Here is a 19,860-nt window from a genome sequence, read left to right as displayed (position 1 = left end):
ACCGGGGAGTCGTCACCTGCTAACGAGGCCGATGGAGGGGGGGGGCAGCGAGGAGCAGGAGCTGCAGCATCACCCTGGACCACGGTGGTGCTTCGTCTGCGGCGGGGGCCGCGCTGCTGGCGGCTTTAAAGGGGACGGAGAAGGAGGGATGGGAAGAAAACGGGGTGACACGGCCCTATCGGTCCCTCTTCCAAAACACGCACGGCCCCGAAAACCCCTGGGTGCTCCAAGTCTCCGTCGGCATCCCCGGGAGACGATGCCCTGCTCTTGCACCTTCCTCTTCTGCGCATCTCGGGCAACGCTGTCATGAGTTTCTCCCGGTCTCCAGCCCCGTGGACGCCTCAGCTGCGGCTCTCGCGTCACGCTGGTCCCCGGGATGCCTCCGGGAGTTTTATCCAACACATGAACGGTGCCCGCGTCGCCCCCGGGATGGGGAAATCGAGGCAAACGCAGGGCAAGACCTTCACCCCCTCCAAAAAACCCACCCCACCCAGGACAGCCAGCACCGGAGCGGGGATCTCCGTTTTGAGGTTAAATGGAACGCCAACATGGCTCGTAATAAAAACCTGATTTCTAGCCAAAACAGCTTTTTTTTTTTCTTCCCCTTTTAAAAGAAATCGAGGCCGTTCTGGGGGGTGAACCTGCGGCGTCGAGGTTTTCGCTCCACTGATGGAGCAGCGGCTGGAAAACAGCTTTCGTGATAGCGGTTCACCCAGTTAAAAAAAAAAAACCATAAGGAAAGAAAAAAAAGCACCTGCTGCATTTCTGCTCTTATCTCTAAGGAAAACACAAGATTTCATGGGTAAAACGATCTCCAAATAATCACTTATTTGTTTTATCAGCACAGAAGGGAACAGCGAGGGACGGCAGCGAAGCCTCTGCCCTGGCACAGGGACAAATTCGAACCACCCCAAACGTGACCCATTGCAAAAGTGGCTTTAAACCCCCTTTTGGGCTGCAAAAGGGAGTTTCCAGGGCAAGAAGAGGGAGGGAATTTAAATCAGAGGAGGGGGGGGGAGCTCAGAGGAAGACAGAGAGGGGACGTCCGTAAAATAAATCATCTCTTTATTTGAGGTCGTGTATCCAAAGACAGGTCCTCCCACCCCCACGCCACTTCCAGGAGGGGTTCCCCCCCCACCCCGTAAATGAAATGGCGACGAAGGTGGCAGCTACAGCAGTGGGGCTTGAAGAAAACCAGGGGAAGGAGGAGATCTTGCGCCTGGGCGCTGTCGAGAGCCTCTCCGGGAGGATGCCACGGTGCATTCGAGCTGCGCCGAACGGGCAAAAACCCCTCCTCCAGATCAGCACGAGGACGAGCAGAATCGCACCCAGGAATCATCATCATATAATAATAATAAAAAAAATAATCTAACTTCCCCCCCCCCCCCAATCAAGCCTGGTATCTAAGGCAGACAGCCCAACTTCTCCCACGCTTGCCGTGCCGCGGCGGGCGAGGGCCAGATCCAGTGGGGGGGGGGATCCCCCAAGGGACCACAACCCCCCCTCCCGCGGGACGAAGCTGCGCGGCCGGTCACCGTCCTCCTCCTCGCCGGAAGGAATTTCCCACCCGGCTTTCACGTGCGGGGCGGCACGGCCGTGTTTTTACGGTACGAATTTAAGAGTCTCTGGCGGGCGCCGGGGAGGGGAAGGATGAGCAGCAGCCGGGTACCGACGAGCATCCTCAGGCACCTCTGCAGCCGCCGGGTTTTGGGCTCCGTGGGGTGCTGCTGGCCGAGCTCGGCTCCCCGGGCTTCCCCGCTCCAAAGGCACGGGACTGAGTTCAAGGCAACAGTGAAATGCAGCATATTTAAGGCTTTCGCTTCTTAAATAAAAAAAAAAAAAAAAGGGAAGTTTTTTTTGGATTCTGGTTTCCTGAGCGCGGTCGGGGACGGCCAGGGGCTCGGGGCACTCTGCTCCCCGCCTAGGTGAAGGCCCAGAGCTGGTGGGGGTCCGCTGGGTCGCAGGGAACCATCGCCGGGTGCTTCCCTCGTGCCGTCAAGCACGTACCGGAGGCCGGGTTTTTAATCAGTCGGTCCTGCCAAAAAAAATAAAGACGGCATCAGCTCAGCGATGCCGGCGGGATGAAGAAAGGACGCGACCGAGGGGAAGTGGCAGGGAAGCATCGTCATGGGGGGGGGACGATGCCACCGTCCCCTTGGGTGACTCTCAGGATGGAGACGCATCTCCTCACCTGCGCCAGGTCCCACTCCTCGCTGCCTGGCACCCGGCCGGGCTTCCCTCGGTACTGGCAGTCACCCAGCTCGGCCGAGCCCGAGCCTGCCCGCAGGCAGAGCTCCTTCCCGATGTTGTGCCGCAGCTCCCGCTGGTTCGTGTACTCAAAATACTGGGGGGCAAGAACCGGAGAAAGGGGACGTCACGCTTAAAAAAGTAACCCCCAAGGGAAAAAGAGGGGGTCTGCAGGAGGGGGAAACGCCGGGGGGTGGATGGGTGCCCACCTGGTTGCCCCCCATCCCGTGGCAGGGGTACATGATGAGCGGTTTCCCACCGTGGTTGTTCTCACCGACGTCCAGGCAGCTCTTGGTGCCCTCGTTTTTTATCTGCGGGGCGGGGGGGAAGGGAAGGGGCAGGGGGTGAGCTGGGCTCCGAGATCCCGGGGTAGGGACCCGCCGCGGCTTTGGGCTTTGCGGGGCACTTAATTATCGCTGTACAAACAGGATCCCGGTGCTGGGTGCCGTGTCCGGGTCCCTTGTCCGTTCCAGGAGGCGAGGAATGCCTGCGCCAACGCCTCCGTCCCACCGAGTCAAAGGTGAGAGCCGCCCGGGACGAGGTTTCAGGAAACGAAGGTGAATTAAAACCCGGAGAGGAGCCAGCGCCCGGCCCTCGCCGCATCCAACGGCTGCTTTCGCATCGCCCCGGCTCAGACCCCAACACCCGGCTCGGAGGAAAGGGGCGTTTTTCGGCAACTCCATCCTCAGGGATGGAGCCGGCGCTCCGCGTCCTGCCCGTCCCCAACTCGGTTTTTCAAGTCCGCCCTCTGCGTGTCGATGCCGGCACGGTGCTCGTAGCAGCTTTCAGCTCTTTCGCCCGATTTAACCCAACGCCACGTCCCCGCGGGTCCCCCCCACCCCGTAACTCGTCCCAAACCAGCTCTGCCGGATTCCAGCTCTTTCGCCGTCAGCCAGAGCCCGAACCGGCCCTGCCAGCCGGCGACAGACGCGGTGACAGACGCGGCCGCACCAAAAACCTCCAGCACGCTGGTTTAAATGCAAAACCCCCAAACCCAACCTTTTGGGGACTTCACTGCCGTGGCTATTTCTAGCCGAGGACTGAGCCCAGCGGGATGCTCCGGCCACCCCCCGGACTTACCGCTCCGTAAAAAGTTGGAGTCAGGTCGGGAACGAACATCTCTGGGTAGATGGTCTGGAGGTACCAGGTGAAGTTCTTGCAGTGGAGCTGCTCCCTCAGCTTGCGCCGCTCTGTAATGTCACCATACGTCTTCTATCGACAAAGTCACGTGAGAAAATTAAACTAACCTGCGAAGCCAGCAAGGAAAAAGACAAAAAAACCCCTCCCGAGCCAGGGCTCAGAGCTGAGGGGTCCTCCCGGCTTTGCCATCGGCCGTCACGGCGTGCCCAGGACCGAGACCGGTGGTGGGGTCTCGCAAGACATCCCCGGTCCCTGACAGGTACCCTCAGGCTCTGGCCGCTCACCGAGAGGGCTGGGACATTTTGGCATCACAGCCCAACGTTTTGGTGTTGTAAAAAAAAAAAAAATATATATATATAAAAAAATGTAAAAAGAAAAATGGATGTTTTTCTACCATTATGGCCAAATAGAAAAAATAAAAACCAGCTTTTTGGCCACATCTTTCCACCTGCATTTGCTTTCCCACCTCCAGGCTGAGCCCACCTCCTCCCTCTGCTCAGGCTTGAGCTCCCAGCAGGATCAGGCCCCCCTGGGAGAGCCAGAAGCCCTGGCGTGCCCGGTACCTCTCTGGCCATCTGAGCGGCTTGCTGGTTCCTCCTGTAGAAGATCTCCTTGTAGTCGTCCATCCAGACCTCGGCCAGGCGGACCTGGTTCCTGGAGATGACCTGGGTGCCCTTGGGGAAGGTGTGGGGGCTCTTGGAGCGGAAGACGTGACCCACCACGGAGCACGGGATGATCTCGACTTGACCCCCACACTGCCAGACCTACGGGGAGGCAACGCCTGAGGCGTGGGGGGGTCCAACCCCCCCCCGTACCCCCGAGGAGCATCCCAAGGTCCAACCCCCCCCCAGGAGCATCCCTGAAGATGCCCTTTGAAGATGGCACCGACCCATCCTTACCCTGAAGGACATTTCCACGTTCTCGCCCCCCCAGATCTCCATCTGATCGTCGTAGGAGCCGATGTGCTCGAAGTAGGACCTGGAGATGGCAAAGAGGCCACCGGCGAAGGTCGGGGACCTACGGGGGAGGGAGAAGGCGGGCAAAATAGGGTTAAAATAAAAATAGAGCAGCAGAAGTCTGAGTTATGGGGACATCATGGCCCTCACGGCGGGTGCGAGCCCTTTGCAGCTGTGTCCCCCCCATCTCCCTGCCCCATCCAGCTGTGCCCCAGATGTGGTGGCTTCGGTGGAGGGGCCAGATCCAGCTGCCAGGAGGGGATGGAGGCGGCGGTGGCAGCGTGACACCGAGGGGCCTCGCTGCCGGCTCTCAACGCAAAGCAAAAGGGGGATATTGTTACCAAAAACCTATCGCCAAAAAAAAAAGGGGGGGAGATTAGAGCTCAGCCCCATTCACTTCTCCGGCTTCTCTAATCTTTTCCATCTGATCTTTAGAAGAGGCTGGAACAGAAACTTGCTTTTATTCGGGAAAAATAAATAAAAAAAGGATTCGCTGAGCTGCTGCGTTCCTGCCGAGCGGAGATGAGATGCTGCCGCGAGCCAAACTACCGGCTCGCCGTAAAAGGGACCTTTATTGGGACGGGGACGTCTCCCGGGTGACCTCTGCACAAAGCCAGCCCTGCCGCCGGCCAGGGCACGGGATGCGGACGGGGCCAGGCAGGGTGTCCGGTATCTCCCGGTGGGAGCACCCGGCTTATCGTGGGGCACCGACGGAGAAGCGCAGCAGGAAAACTCCTTCAGGGTTTCTCTGCCTGAAAATAAGGGGGTAAAAATAGGGGTTTTGGCGCACAGTCTGATCCGCAGGTGACATTGTTGGTGCTGTGCCAGCGCGGGTGCCCACCCTGTGCCCAGGTAGCTGGGTATCCAAGAGCGAGAAGATACAAGACCCTTAACGAGAGGCTTTGCAGGAGCGGAGAGATGGCTGGAGGCAATTCAAAGGTGTTTTTGCAAAAGGTCCTTTATGGCTCCACGTTCGCCAAACCTCAGCCCATGCCCGAGCATCCTCTCCTGGGCACAAGCCACCTGAGATCCCTCAAGCCAAGCATCCCACAAGGGAAGCTCTGCTGGGAAGGGGCAGCATCTCCCGCCCAGAGGCACCAAAACCAACAGGGAAAACCCCAATTCGTTGGAAAAAGGAGCAAAAACGACTGGAGGAAGGGGCAGTTTCCCAGCACAGGGCACCCAGCTCTTTGCCACCCCTGGCCGTGCCTCCCTAAGCACCCCGCAGCAGCCACGCACGCTCAGCCGGTTCATTTTGCAGCCTTTGGGTCCGGACACGGCGTTCCCAGGGCTCATCCAACCTTTGCTACCATCACACCAGCTCCGAAGCGGCTCAAAATCCCCCGCTGTGATGGGCTTACTTGATGGGGAAGGTCTCATCCTTCCTCCGCTGCCTCTCCCGGGGCGGAATGACCTCCCAGCCGAAAGTCAGGCTCCAGTCGAAGTTGCCCCGGCTGTGCTGTTTGCCGTTCTGGACAGGCTTGGAGAACTCGAAGGTGTTGAGATCGATGGTGGCGATGTCGGGGCTTACGACGGCCGTGGGCTCTTCGGCGATGCGGGACAAGAGGGGCTCCAGCCAGCCGTGAAAACACTCGCCTGGGACGCAGGGAAGGGTTGGCCACCGAGTGGAGACAACTTGACGCCCCTGGGACCCTCGGGAGGTGGTGGGTACTCACAGTGGGCATCCAGGAAGGTCAGGACCTCCCCGCTGGCCACGCTGGCCCCCAGCAGCCGCGCCGTGATCAGCCCTTTCCTCTCCTCCTGCCGCACGACTCGCACGATCTGGAGCTGCTCCACGTAGCGATCCAGCTCGTCCTTCAGGTAGTCTGGGGAAGGGGAAAAGGAGCAACCGGCTCCGTCGGAGAGGGGAGAGGCCGGTTCCCGCGCCCCACCAGCCCAGCCTGCTGCCCCACCCCACCCCCGCCCCCGCAGGGGCTCCCGCTCAGACCCCGCACCCGGCTTCGGATCCGGCCGCGGGCTCAGGGAGACACGGAGCCTCCTTGCTCCCAAAATCCAAGAGGGTTTTTTTGGCTAAAGAAACCAGGTCTTGCAAAGGAGCCGGCCACCCGCCCCGTCTAATCCTCCACCGGAGAGGGATTCGAGGAACGACGGGGTGAGAAGGTCTCGTGCCCTGCAGCTAAAGTGTCACCGGGCGGACGAGCTGTCACCGAGGAAAGGGACAGGGGACGAGGTGTCACCCAGGGAAATTGGGGGTTCTCTCCTTCCTTGGCAGATGCAGCCAAGGCAAGAGCTGGGAAGGGCCAAGCAAGAGCTGGGGTGTCCAGAGACCCGTCCTGGGAAGGGACCCCAAGTCTCACGAGCATCCGACCTGCGTCCCCAGCGCAGCGGGAACCAAGCCCTGCACCGCCCCGAGGTTTCCGCTCCTTGGGAGCCCGTGCAGACGCCGTGGGCGGAAAGGGAGCATTATCTTTGGGGCGAGGGCAAAGTCCGCTCCTCTCCAGCGCCCTGACGCTGAACCACGTCGTTAATTTGCTCTGGGTGTAGCTAACAAGGATTGCAGCCTGGCGGGCAAGCCGGCTGGCGGATGAGGTATTTGCAGGATGCGGGAGGAGCGCCTGGTTTTTCTCCAGGGCTGGATTAACAGCAGTGCTGGAGAAGGGAAAAACCCTGACGGCGCTCCCGGGCGGACGTGAAACAACGTGGAAGAACTGTCGGATGCATCCTGGGCTGCTCGGAGACTCGGCATGAGCCGCTTCTCCTCCGAGTGGCTCAGAACTGCTGCTCCCGGGGGTGGAAAGAGGCTTGGCATCCCCCTGCATCCCTCTGCATTTCACCACAGCTCCCGCGTCCCGACGGGACTCCCGCATCCCGACGGGACTCCCGCATCCCGACGGGACTCCCACCCACCATCCGTGCTGGCGTCGTCCACCAAGATGACCTCCTTCAGCAGGAGGGCCGGGGAGGTGTGCAGGACGCTGTACACCGTCCGCAGCAGCGTCGACCAAGCTTCGTTATGGAAGACGATGACGACGCTGGTGGTGGGCAGGGGGGGGCACCGCTTGAATTTCTGGTCGATGCACCTCCGAGAGAGAAAAGCAAAGGTCTAAGCAAGACGGGGGGGGCACGACAGAGACGAAACACCCCTCGTCCCCCCCAAACCCCACGGCAGGAGAGCGGCTCCCGGCCCCGGCGGCTCTCGGCTCGTCGCCGCTTTGATTTCAATTGATTTCTACCTCTCCCCCCGCTGCCGGTCGAGTGAATCACATTCCTGCCGCCCGCCCAGCCCCCGGTGTCCCCCCCATTGTCACCGCTACACCTGCTAAGCACAGATAATCGCCTGCCAGCGTGGGGGGGGGGGCTGGTTTCCACGCCAGGGCTGGGTTTCTACTCCTATTCAAGCCTTTTTTTCCCCCGCCAAAATCCCCCCATGCCTTCCCCAGCCCACCCCCCCGCCCCGAGCAGGCAGGGGTTGGGGGGGGGGCCACGCTTTAATCCGGCAGCCCACGGCCGGAGGGCAGGCGAGGAAATCTCTCGAGTTTATGCTGCTTCCTTCGCCCCCCCCAGCCCAGCGGGGTCTGAGGCTGTTCCACTCGGCTAAGAAAAGAAAAAGTCCGATTACTGGAGCCGACTGAAATAAAAGAGGGAAGGGAGGGAAAGGGGGGGGAGATGTCGGAGCCACCCGGCCAGGAGCAGGTACACGGAGACACAAAGAGTCGCCGCTGGCTTTTGCCCATCGCTGTTAAAAAACAACTCCAAGAGGACAAAAATTAGGACGGGGGGGGAAAAAAAAAACCCCTATATATATTTTTACAGCCCTCCCTCTGTTCGATCCCCTGCCAACGCTCGGTGCCATCCCGTTCCCCATCCGCTTTTCTTTCCCCTTAAACTCGCCCCCTCCCGCACGGCTCTGGGCGAGGGTTCTTACTCCGGCGGGCGGCTGTCGGGTCCCAGCGCTCGCTGCAGGGAGATGCGGTCGCTGGCGAAGGCGTTGAAGCAATGCTTCTCGTAACCTCGCTCCTTCTCTTTCGTCTCCTCCGGCGTCCATCGATCCTTCTTGAAGGCTTTACCGTCGGCTCCGGGGCTGGCGGGGTCTTGGGGGGGTCTCTCCATCAGCGGTCGAAGCTCTGCCGCCGTGTAGACGCCGGGCAGGCAGGAGCGAGCGCCGGGCGGCGGTTCCTCCTGCCGAACCGGAGCTCCGATCTGCAGCTTCGGCATCGAGTCTCGGATGTTGTTGACCGCCCCCAGCATCAGGTCGAGGACTTGGTCCTTCCCCTGGACGATGTTCTTCAACCAGGGTTCCTCGCGCTGGTCCTTGTTCCCCGCATCCTTCTGCAGGATGAAGAGGAAGATGACGAAGACGGCGCCCACCAAAGCCACCTTCAAGGGGCTGTAACGTCTCCGGAAGAGCCTCATTTTTTTTTTTTTTTCCCCCCGTGTGGTTCTAGAGGGTCCTCCCTGCGACGATGGGCGTTTAGGGACGTGGGGTCTTGGGGTGCTTCATGGTGGTCTGCTCTGCTCCACTAACCTGGGGAGAAGGAGAAACACCCGCAGGTTAATTCACAGACTGGAGGCACTTCGGGTGCATCCCCTTGATATTAATACAATATTAATTATATATTAATATAAAGTTCACTCCCTGCAAGGGGGCAAGCGAGACCTGTAAAATCCACTCCCCCCGTGGACCCCGTAGCCCGTAAATCCATGCTAAAAATAAAGCAGCAGGCAAAAGCGAGGTTCAAAAAATGCTGCGAGATGCGCTGGATCCAGCCACCACGAGTGCGGGACATCCCCAGCGGTGTCTCCTGCGACCGAGGCAGCTGCTGCAGCATCCCCCCTGCAACCTCCCCGCGCACGCCGGGAGCGTCGTAACGAAGCTAAAATAAAGCCGCAAAATTTGCCGAAATATTTTTGGCCGCGCGGAAAGAGCCTTTCCCCGGGTATTTTCCCTGCCTGCAGCGTCGCTGGGAAGGAAAATACGTGCAAGACCCCGCGGCGCTTTGGTTTCGGCTGAATTAGAGCGGCAGATTCGGCGTCCGGTGCCCTGCCCGAGAGCTCAGCACCGGCTGCAAAGCCTCCGCCGGGACCTGGCGAAAACACCGCGACCGGCCGAGCTTTCCCACCACGAGCAAACCTCCCGCGGCTGCTCTTTGTGAGCAGCTGCCGCCGGAGCATGGACAAGCTCCGCGGGAGCCATTCACCGGCATCTCCTCCTCCTCCACTTCGGGGTTCCCCCCCCTCCTTTCTTTCTTTTTTCCTTTTCTTTTTATTGCCTTGGAAATGGTGCGGCCCCGGAGCGGAGAAGGGCACCTGCCAGCAACTTCAAGGGCGAGGAAGCTTCGGCTCGTGAAGGAGGAGGGACGAGGCGGTCCCCGGGGTCACCGCTTTCAGCGCCGCGGGGATCAAAGCCGGCGGCTGGACCACGCTTCACTGCCAAGGGCGCCCGTCCGCGAGTCGTGGCGGGACCGGGCGGCACCGGCCCCACGGTGGGGGTAAAAAAAAAGCAGAATTAAGGAAAAAAAAAAAAATCTACCTCAATTTCTGCTTGGATCTGAGCAAAGATGCTCCCACCCTACTCGCGCCCCTGAGTCCTGATGCTTCTGTTGTATGGTGCAAGGAGGCGAGAGGCGAAGAGCAACCCCTTTTGGGGTGGAAAACCCCGTTTCCATTATCACCACATCTCTCCGAGAGTCTCCTTCCTGCCACGTTGTTGCGACCACGTTAACGAAGTGCGCTCGTTAGCTGTGCGACGCTAATAAACCCCGGGGCGGCACTCGGGCACGCAGGGAGAGGGCACAGGTTTGTGCACGACAGCGGCGCTGCAGCTCCCGAGGGGGCTCCAACCCCAACCCCCCTCCCCAGCCCCCTCCCAAAAAGGGGCCAAAAAGCAAAATAAAAACCCGCAAAATCCCCCAAAAAAGCGCTGGGGTGGATTTTCCAACGAGCTGCGGTGCCAGCCCCAGGCACACTTGCGCTCTCTGCTACCAGCCCTGCAAACTCACGGGTTGGTGCTGCTCCTTCCCATCCAGCCCATCCCAAAAAATCCCACGTCGGGATGGGGCTCGCCCTGCACCCAGGAAAACCAACGTCAAAATTATCCAGCGGAGCCCATCGGGTTTGGAAGAGGGGAAAAGGGGTTTTGGTGGGAATTTGGTGGCAGCCGGAGCATTCTCCGTGGCGCGGGAAGGAGGAATCGCAGGGAGAGATGGAAATCGAGAGACGCTGCCCCCGGCAGATGGGGGGGAAAAAAAAAGTGGGAAAATAAATAAAAGAAAAGAAATCAACACGCCGCTGCGAGCAAACAGGGCGGCTGCGGTCGACGTGGCCGCGCGCTCCACGTGGCAGCGAGCCGGCGGCCACGATTGCGATGTCGGAAGCGATCGGGATTGCAAAAAGCCAACAGCGGGAAGCGGGGTGCAATCCTGCACCGCCCTGCACCCCGCCGCCGGCTGGGACGGGGGAAAAGCCGGGTTTGTTACCGGCGGTGCCAAAAAATGGTTGGCGCTGCCGGCGAGATTCGGCTCCTGGTGCCGGAGCATCGCGGCGCAGCGCCGGTTTTAGGAACCGGTGATGCCGGGGGGTGCGAGGGGAAGGTGGGTGCTGCGTGGTGCGAAGGGGGGTCCCACGGGGCTCCCGCCATCGAGCCGCTGGCCTCGCCCCGGTTGGGATGAGCCCTCGGGGTCCTGGACCCGCTCCCGGTGATGAGGGGCCGGGACCCCCGGGGACGGGCTGGGGCAGCTCTGCCCCGCGGGGGGGGGGGTGCTGGGGTGTCCCGTGGGGTGAAAGGGGGCCGGATCCGGGCCGGATCCTGTTCACCGCGGTGCACGGAGCCATGCAGCCTCGGGCGCCCGCTGCACCGCCCCGGGGGGCTCCATCCGGGCCCCCCTCCCCTGGGGGGGCTCCGTTCCGGGACCCCAGACCCTTCCCCCAGGGGGGGTCTCCGTCCCGGGACCCCCGGGTCCCCCCTTTCCCCGGGGAGGGGGTCCGCACCGGGACCCCTCCCGCCCGCACTTCCCTCGGAGGGGAGCCCCACACCGAGACCCCCCGGCTCCCCTTCCCCCGGGGGACTCCGTCCGTGGGCCCCCTGGCTCCTTCCCCGACGGGGCTCCGCATCGGCACCCCCAGGCGGGGCTCCGCACCGGGACCCCCCGGACCCCCCTTCCCTGAAGGGGCTCCGCACCGGGACCCCCCGGACCCCCCTTCCCTGAAGGGGCTCCGCACCGGGACCCCCCGGACTCCTGTTCCCCGGGGCGGGGGGGGAAGGCTCCGCACCGGGACCCCCCGGACCCCTGTTCCCCGGGGCGGGGGGGGAAGGCTCCGCACCGGGACCCCCCGGACACCCCTTCTTCGAGGCGGGGCTCCGCACCGCGATTCCCCCGGACCCCCGTTCCCCGGGAGGGTGCGGGGCTCCGCACCGGAACCCCCCCCCCGCCCGCCAGGGCCCTTTCCCCCGGACCCCTTTCCCCCGGGAGGGGGGGGCTGCGTACCGGCCACCCCTTCCCGGGGGGCTCCGGACCGGTCCCTTCCCCGGGGGGCACGGCCGGGGCCCCCTGCCCGCCCGCCCGCCCGCCCCCCCCTCACCGGGCTCCTCGGCGGCGGCGGGCGCGAGGCCGCAGGTGCCGTCCCGGCGGGGCAGGGCGGGGCTGGCGCGCGGGCGGGGCGGGGCCACCGCCGCCACCTGCCGCCGCCCCGGGGTACAGGTGCACGGGGCGGCGCCGCCGCGGTCCTAGCGCCGACGGCCAGGCGAGCCGCGACGCGGTCCTAGCGCCGCCCGCCGGCCCCGCGCCGGGCTCCCCGGGGCGATGGCGGCCTGACACCGGGGTAACGGCGGGGAGAGGGGTCCATAGGGGCCGCATGGGTTTGGAACGGGGGGTACCCTAGGTGGCGTATAGGGCCATAGGGGCCTGACACCGGGGTACCAGCGGAGACAGGGGTCTACAGGGGCAACAGGGGGCACAAGGGCCTGGCACTGAGGGTGCTGGGAGCCCACAGGGGCCTATAAAGGCCATAAGGGCCTGTCGCTAGGGGTGCTGGGAGCCTCAGGGACCTATAGGGGACATAGGGGCTACAAGGCCTGGCACTGGGAGGGGTGGGAGCTACAGGGGCCTATAGGGGCTACAGGGCCTGGCACTGGGAGGGGTGGGAGCCACAGGGGCCTATAGAGGCCATAGGGGCTAGAGGGGCCTGGCACTGGGAGGGGTGGGAGCCACAGGGGCCTATAGAGGCCATGGGGGCTAGAGGGGCCTGGCACTGGGAGCGGTGGGAGCCGCAGGGGCCTATAGAGGCCATAGGGGCTAGAGGGGCCTGGCACTGGGAGCGGCGGGAGCCGCAGGGGCCTATAGAGGCCATGGGGGCTAGAGGGGCCTGGCACTGGGAGTGGCGGGAGCCGCAGGGGCCTATAGAGGCCATGGGGGCTAGAGGGGCCTGGCACTGGGAGCGGTGGGAGCCACAGGGGCCTATAGAGGCCATAGGGGCTAGAGGGGCCTGGCACTGGGAGCGGTGGGAGCCACAGGGGCCTATAGAGGCCATGGGGGCTAGAGGGGCCTGGCACTGGGAGTGGCGGGAGCCGCAGGGGCCTATAGAGGCCATGGGGGCTAGAGGGGCCTGGCACTGGGAGCGGTGGGAGCCACAGGGGCCTATAGATGCCATGGGGGCTAGAGGGGCCTGGCACTGGGAGCGGTGGGAGCCACAGGGGCCTATAGAGGCCATAGGGGCTAGAGGGGCCTGGCACTGGGAGCGGTGGGAGCCGCAGGGGCCTATAGAGGCCATGGGGGCTACAGGGCCTGGCACTGGGAGGGGTGGGAGCCGCAGGGGCCTATAGAGGCCATAGGGGCTACAGGGCCTGGCACTGGGAGGGGTGGGAGCCGCAGGGGCCTATAGAGGCCATGGGGGCTAGAGGGGCCTGGCACTGGGAGCGGTGGGAGCCGCAGGGGCCTATAGAGGCCATAGGGGCCTGACCCCAGCTGTGCTGGGGACCAGTAAAGGCCTGGCACTGGGGGTGCTGCCAGGAGCTATAGGTCCTATACTGCCTGACTGCCAGGTGGCGGGAGGGAGGTGCGAATGCCCTTCCTACCCGCGCTTGCCCCTTAGTTCGTGCTATGTTTGTTGTTATTTTCTTATTTATTAATTATTCCGTGGGTGCTGCGGAGCCTCCTGAGCTTCCTGGCCCTGGGGCAGTGGTTCACCGCAGCTGGGAGTTTGTTTACCATCATTTTTACCAGGGTGCAATAATCGCTGGTAAAATTTTTTGTAACCACACCGGTCGTTATAAATAGACTATCAACGCGGGAACTTGCTAATTAATCCCATCCCTCTGTGTCATCCCTTATTAGTCTGCATCTTCCCGATTGCACCAGCTTGCTGCTCTCCACCGGCACCCGAGCCCACGCTTGGGGACGGGGCCATGATCCCTCCCAGCACGCAAGGGAGGTGGCAGCCCCAAACGGGGAGCCCCCCCGCTCCGAGCACCCCGTTTCCCACGTCCTCAAGACCCGTGTTTAACACTAGATGGTGGTATCTTCATGAAGCTTCAGCCTGAGGATCAGCAGCCGATAGTCACAGCAAAAAAAACTCCCCGGAAAAGCCAGGTGAGATATTGGTGGTGTGAAAGAGGCGCTCAAAGCCCCTTCAGGGATGATGTGACAGGTACGAGCCCTTCGGGAGGGGATTCCTGTGCTTGCAAGGAAGGGCACAAGCAGCCCCCCAACCCCCCGTGCACCCCAGGAGAGGCTGCGGTCGAGATGCGCAGGAGGGCTGAGGGGAAAACCCCAGCGGCTTCTCCAGGATCCCGGAGGAATGAGCCCTGGGCGGGTTTTAATCACCCAGCTGAGGATTTTGCCTTGGCTCCTGGGCTGTACGGAGGATTTGGGGGATTTGACCTGAGGCAGAGAGAGTATTAATTTGGATTATTGGGATATTAGCTTGAATATTAGCTGCCTTACAGGGGATAAGAGCTCCGGGGCACCGCAGACGCACAAATACCCAGCAGCCTCCACGTTAAAGCACTAACGAGTCGCTAGAGAAAGGTGGGGGGAAATTGAGTCACAGAAAAGGCACCTGCCTCACCCAGCGCGGCGCAGAGAAGAGCCAACACTCACCCGCCATGAGGCCACCCTTGGCCTTCATAATCGTCTCCTGTGCTTTTCAGAGCTAAATTTAAACCCTGGGTTTGCGCAGCGGCTGCCTGTAATTCACTGCCGCTTTGTTTCCTGCCTCGCCGCTCTGCAGAGGTTTCGCTCTTAGCACAAAAACTGAAGGGGAAATTCCCTACCCCAAAGTTTGCTGCTGCTACTGAACTTTTTTCAGCTGCCACTTGCCGAGCCCGATGTCGCGCCGTGGTCGCCCGGCCAGGGGAAGGAGGGCCCCCCACCAGAGTAAGTGCGCTTCTGCGGAAAATGGAGCTTTTTTGGCTTCACGGGGTCCACGCCGGGCTGTGTCGCGGGGGACGGGGTGGGGACGGGCTTTTCACTGCGTTAAACCAGCCCTGTTCCCTGGCACCAAGGGAGAACACGGCTGGAGGCAGGTCCTGCCCCTCTGAGTCGCTCGGCGAACCCCGAGCATCTGATTTCCCCAGGATTTTTGTGTTCTCGGATTGCTTCCTTTAATTGCAATTTGTGAAATGCTTTTCAGGTTATGCAGGAGATTAAAATCTCCCGGTGCACCGTCCTCCTAGTGTCACAAAAGTAATTTGGGGGAAATGAAGAAGCAGTTAACTACTGAAAAAACCAGCAGGGATCGTACAAAATCAATACAGGCTTGCTTGGGAATGACAGCTCCAAATCACACACTTCTTAATTATTAATTGGCATAGTTATATATAACTCTCAGACAAAATATATCCTCTTAATCTTTAATTTGATATGTTAGCTATGGAGTTAGCTGCTTTGGAGGGTGCAAAATGTTTGTCCTTGGTTTTTAAGAATCGGTGGGACCCAAACAGCCGAAAATACGATGCAGTTACCATCACGGCTTGTTTGTGGTGTGAGAAGCGCAGAAATACCTGCACTGGAAGCGAACCTTACCATTTTGTCTGCAGTTTTCCTTGCGCCGGGTGCGTTTCCTTCGGGCCGGTCAGGATTTCTGCCCTTCACCCCTACCGGGAAATCCACATCGCCCCGAGCGTCAGAGGAGGCTCCATCAAACCGATCAGCTGAGCCCCTAATTACAGAGCCGGAGCTTAAATTTGCAGCGCTGAGCAGCAGTGAACCTGGAAAATATGACAGGAAGCAAAGCCGATTTGCATATTTATGCTAATCGAGATTACACGAATCTTTCAAATTAAAACGTACTTTGCAGATGGCTTGCAGATTTGTACCGAGCTTTGGTTTTATTTATTATCTTTCAGACTGGTAATAATTGGTGCAATATGGTAAAACTGGAAAATCTAATCCACAATACAGCTGTTAAAGCAAGGAGAAATGTGTTGAACACAACGCAGAGAGGTTTTTCTTCGTAGTAACAATATTTGGTTAACACATACCGTGTGAGTATGAGCTAGATTTTCATTTGCAGGGTATTTTTGAGAGCAGAAGGGGCAGCTCGGGGCTGAGCATCTCAAGAAAGGGGAATTGTGCCCCCACACTTGGATTTTCCCCATTTGGGTTTGTTGTCGGCAGTTTGTTTGCTCTCACACCACTGCACAAAAAAATTAGATCCATTGGTACTAAGTGAATGGGAAATGCAATTTTTCCAGGAAGATTTTCAATAAATGGGACTTTTTGGTTGGTTACAGCTGCGGGCTGAGAGGTGGAAAAGCCCAGCTTGGCCATTCAGTTATCCCCTGACTCGGACAGAATCACTTCCCTTTTCAGTTTTATTTCTGTGTAAATTTTAAGAGAACTGGGAGCGCTGCTTTCTTTGCAGTCCCGCGCGCGTGAGCACGTGGGATCTACAGGGATCCTGCAGCACGACTGAGCCTGGTCCTCCCCGTCCCACCAGCTCGGGGTAACCTCGGCGGCTCCTCGCTGCCTTTGGATAACACACATTTCCTCTCGCTTTTCTCCTGATCAGGCACGATGGAGATGGAAGAAATATTCCTCCAGCTCTGTGAGGAGGTCGCCAGGCTGCGGGATCTGTGCGTCAAGCAGGGCAAGCTCCTCCAGAAGCTGACCGCCAGGAAGGGACCTGTCCTCGGTAAGCAGCGGGGCCGGGGAGGGTGCACTGAAACCGCAGATCCGGGCTGACAAGTGTAATTTGAACCTTTGTCCTGACGCCGGCAAGAAGTTTGCTGCGGAAAGTGGGGGTTTAAGGCAGAAATGCGCTCTGCAACCCGTGCTGGCTGTCGTGGCTTTTTGGCTTCGCCTTCTCCATCAAACGCGGAGTAACGCGTGCGTGTGTCTGCTTCGAGTCACGGTAAAACCGCCGCAGGCGTGCCGCTGCTTATTCACACCCCTCACCCCTGGGAGAGGGGGAAAGAGCATGGGGCAGGTGGTACCCATTGCCTAGAGCGGTTTTGGGAAGCAGGGGTGGTGGTGGAGCCTCCGCAGCCTGGAAACTGCCCAGGGAGATATTCTCGCCCTCCCCAGCAGCCTTCCTGGTTTTCCAAGAGATCTCCCTCCCGGTCCCCCGGCCCGTGGTCCATCCACTCGTCTGTCCCCTGCAACCAGTCACATCAATCCCGCAGGGTTTTGCACGTTGTTCCTGACCTTAAAGGGTGTTTTCTGTGGTCAGGAGGGATCGGCTCCGCCAAACGGCTGCCATGTGCTGTGAAACCAGCAGCCTCATGTGCTCCCCACCCCTGTGCTCGCCTCCTTTCCCCGCAGCTCCGCCGTCTGTGTGTCCTTCCTGGGGCTGGCGCGCAAATAAATGTCTCCAAACAGCGCCTAAACCAAAGCCGTCACTGCGTCTGCCTGGCTTTTGGGGACGCAGCGATGTCTCAACGTCTCCTAAGGTAGCTAATTCTCCTCTGACTCTCAGCCCTCTCTGGCTGTCCTCGGATGCCCTTTCTTCGCTGGTCCAGCCTCGTATTTAATCAAGCAATGGAGACAGGCGAGCTTTGCCAGCGAGGAGGTAGTGCCCAGTTGTTTCGCAAGAGCAAAAGGAAAACGAGGCAATGGGAAGGGAAAGTACAAACAACGTTAAAGTCCCAGGAATGACCGCTCTGGCTTGCTTTCTTTCAAAGATATCCCCGTGTCGCTGCCGATCCAGTGCACGGAGGATATGGTCACGGAGGAAGGGGAAAGGCCACCAGACAGCCACCAGAAATGCTCAGAGGCCCCGGCATCCGCCGCCTCCGACCCGGAGGGCTCTGCTCATCCCCTGGCGCAGCCGCACGCTGCCGGCACGCTGCCCGGCTTCGACGGCAGGTACCCACCAAGCACTGCGAACGGCAGCGTCTTCGGCGGCGGAACTGGAGGAGCGGCTCTTGCCGTAGCTTTTGGCAGCAACAAGGCAGAGAGGAACGAGAAGGTGGATGTAGACGCGTGGCTGAAAACCTGTAGGATGCTTCCTACCGTGAAAGCCCCCAAGGAAGAAGTGAGAGCTTGCTGCAGCCCGCAGGAGTTGGCAGCACCAAACCCGGTTGTCGTGGACTCCTTCCTGACTCTTCTGGACCTCTATGAAGCCCCAGAAGCCCTTCGGAGGGAAGATGCTCCCAGAGAAAGCGCTCTGCCTGCTGAGGCTAAAGTCCCAGTGGAGATCCGAGGACCTGTGAAGGTAAATTGTGAGGCTGACGGGGATTTTTGTCCGTGACTTTTGTGTGCTCTTCCTAGCGTAACGGCATCTGTCAATCTTCAGCGTCCTCTCCATCAGCCCCGCTGTAACACGTGGGAAGCTGTGGCAAAATGGAGGTTTAGGGTTATGTCCTGAAAAGGTCTCTAGGCACCCAATTCTCCGGTTCCAGGGGAATTGGGTTCATAAAAGCCCCTGGGATCTGGCTGCCAAGCAGCACCTGATGCACTTTGGGAGAAGTCCCTCCCGTGATCCTTTCTGAGGCGTTGAAGCAGTCGATTCAGTCTCGGGGGGGAAAAACTGTATCGGCCTCCTTTGGATCTGCAAATTAAATGAGCTCTTAAATATTTCCTTTATTCTCTCTGATTTATACGCCCCCAAAAGGATGATTTCTAAAGACATCCTAAACTCTGGCCCCTCAGTCCTCCTGGTGAACCTTCAGGACGTGTGTTTCGGGTGGGACACCAACCCTGGACTTACTGGTGAGGGTCCCTATAACGCCAAGCCCATTTCCTTTCATTCCTTCTCCCAGATGAGGCCCTTAAAAATTATTTCACGGCTGCTGTGGCTACATATTCATGGGGAAAGCTATTGATTTTCAGCCTGGGCTATATTTAGAAGCTAGTTTCTTTTTAAGAAGAAGGAGAAGAAAGAAAGAAGTGGAAGCGTTGTCTGTCTGGTAAAGCACTAATGTGCCTTATCAGCACTTAAATGATAATGGCACAAAAAGGAAATTACAAATGCGCTCCAGTTTGCTTCCTACAAAAGCACTTTTCTCATGTTCTGACTTGGATAGTGATTGTAGCTGCTGAGGGATAAGCGATGGGCGATGGGGGATGCTCAGGTGCCATACGGAGACGGGATTCTCTGGTGGATTTTGGCATGATGGAGCGAGGGGGGACTCGAGCTCCCCCAGACTCCAGCACGGGGGAGCAGCCCTTAGCCCAGCCTTTCTGTGGGCACAAAAACACGGTGTCTGCTTTTGGAGGCTGCGCTTTGGCGTGGCAGACCCCGGGATGGAGGCTGGATGCAGCTGGAGGCTTGAAAAAAGGCTGCCTCTGCTGTTCCCACTGACCACTTTTCCCCTTCGCTCCTCGCAGACGTCCTGGACTCCGGGCTGGATGCTGGAGGACGGTACGCTCCGGCAGGGCACCGTCCTCGCCTCCGAGGATGCTCAGGCTTGTGACATTTGCCAGGAGATTTTCCCATCGGACGTGGCGGGCCAAGCAGACTATTTAAAGCACGTCTTAGCCCATATGAAGTAGGACTTGTCCTCACGATCGGAAATCCGCGTATTTGCAGCTGGACCGATGTGACGGGCTCTGGACCTTCGTGAGATCCTGCTGCTGGCTTTGACGAGGGACGGCTCAGGTGGCAGTCCTCTTGTGTGTAATCCAGCGTGCTCCCAAACGTGGTCCCTGAGGCACTGCTTGGTGGGCCGGTTGAGGGCTCTGGGTGTGTTTTGGCTTGTTGAGCTTTGTGGATATCAAAGCAGCTTCTGTCCTGGGGTCCGGACGTGTGTGCGGGGCTGGGCAGGGGAGCTGTAACTCACTGGGAAATGGAAATTTGTCAAAATTCACCTTTAACTGAGTGGAAATGAATTTTCCATAAATAGATGGGGATGTTTGAAAAGTCACATTGGCTTTTTCCAAGGACCTGGAAGGTTGGGTGGGAGAATCGCAAGGTTTTTAGGGTCACTAAACCTGAATTGGCGTTTTGAGAGAGGCTCGGCGGCGCGATGATGGGGACCAGATCGCACCTTCCAAGTGTGTTCCCGGGAAGGGCATAACTGAGAGCTCTTCTCTCCTATTAAAACCTCATCAGCTCCAGCTCAGTGACTTGTGGGAGTTTAATTGATCCCTCCACAGGTGGGAAGAGGCTTATCAGCACC

The 19,860-nt window shown here is 59.7% G+C and overlaps 2 protein-coding genes across 2 annotated transcripts; one reads left to right on the top strand and one right to left on the bottom strand.

Annotated features, from left to right (window-relative positions):
* Positions 1–1,048: 1,048 nt before the first annotated feature.
* Positions 1,049–14,639, bottom strand: GALNT6 (polypeptide N-acetylgalactosaminyltransferase 6). Its single transcript, XM_075133870.1, has 11 exons — positions 14,399–14,639; positions 8,230–8,829; positions 7,212–7,384; positions 6,020–6,169; positions 5,705–5,939; positions 4,287–4,404; positions 3,951–4,151; positions 3,328–3,459; positions 2,457–2,558; positions 2,192–2,344; positions 1,049–2,035 (listed from the first exon to the last, which is right to left on the bottom strand). The coding sequence occupies exons 2-11, from the start codon at positions 8,715–8,717 to the stop codon at positions 1,922–1,924; spliced, it is 1,866 nt and encodes a 621-aa protein (XP_074989971.1). The 5' UTR covers positions 8,718–8,829; positions 14,399–14,639; the 3' UTR covers positions 1,049–1,921.
* A 2,819-nt stretch (positions 14,640–17,458) lies between these two features.
* Positions 17,459–19,798, top strand: LOC142073750 (uncharacterized). Its single transcript, XM_075133896.1, has 2 exons — positions 17,459–17,954; positions 19,070–19,798. Exons 1-2 carry the CDS (start codon positions 17,460–17,462, stop codon positions 19,232–19,234), a joined length of 660 nt encoding a protein of 219 aa, XP_074989997.1. The 5' UTR covers position 17,459; the 3' UTR covers positions 19,235–19,798.
* The last annotated feature ends 62 nt before the right edge of the window (positions 19,799–19,860 follow it).

The sequence above is a fragment of the Calonectris borealis genome, chromosome 30 (genome assembly GCF_964195595.1).
Source record: "Calonectris borealis chromosome 30, bCalBor7.hap1.2, whole genome shotgun sequence".
Classification (NCBI taxonomy): domain Eukaryota; kingdom Metazoa; phylum Chordata; class Aves; order Procellariiformes; family Procellariidae; genus Calonectris; species Calonectris borealis.
This window is presented reverse-complemented; position numbering and strand designations above follow the sequence as displayed.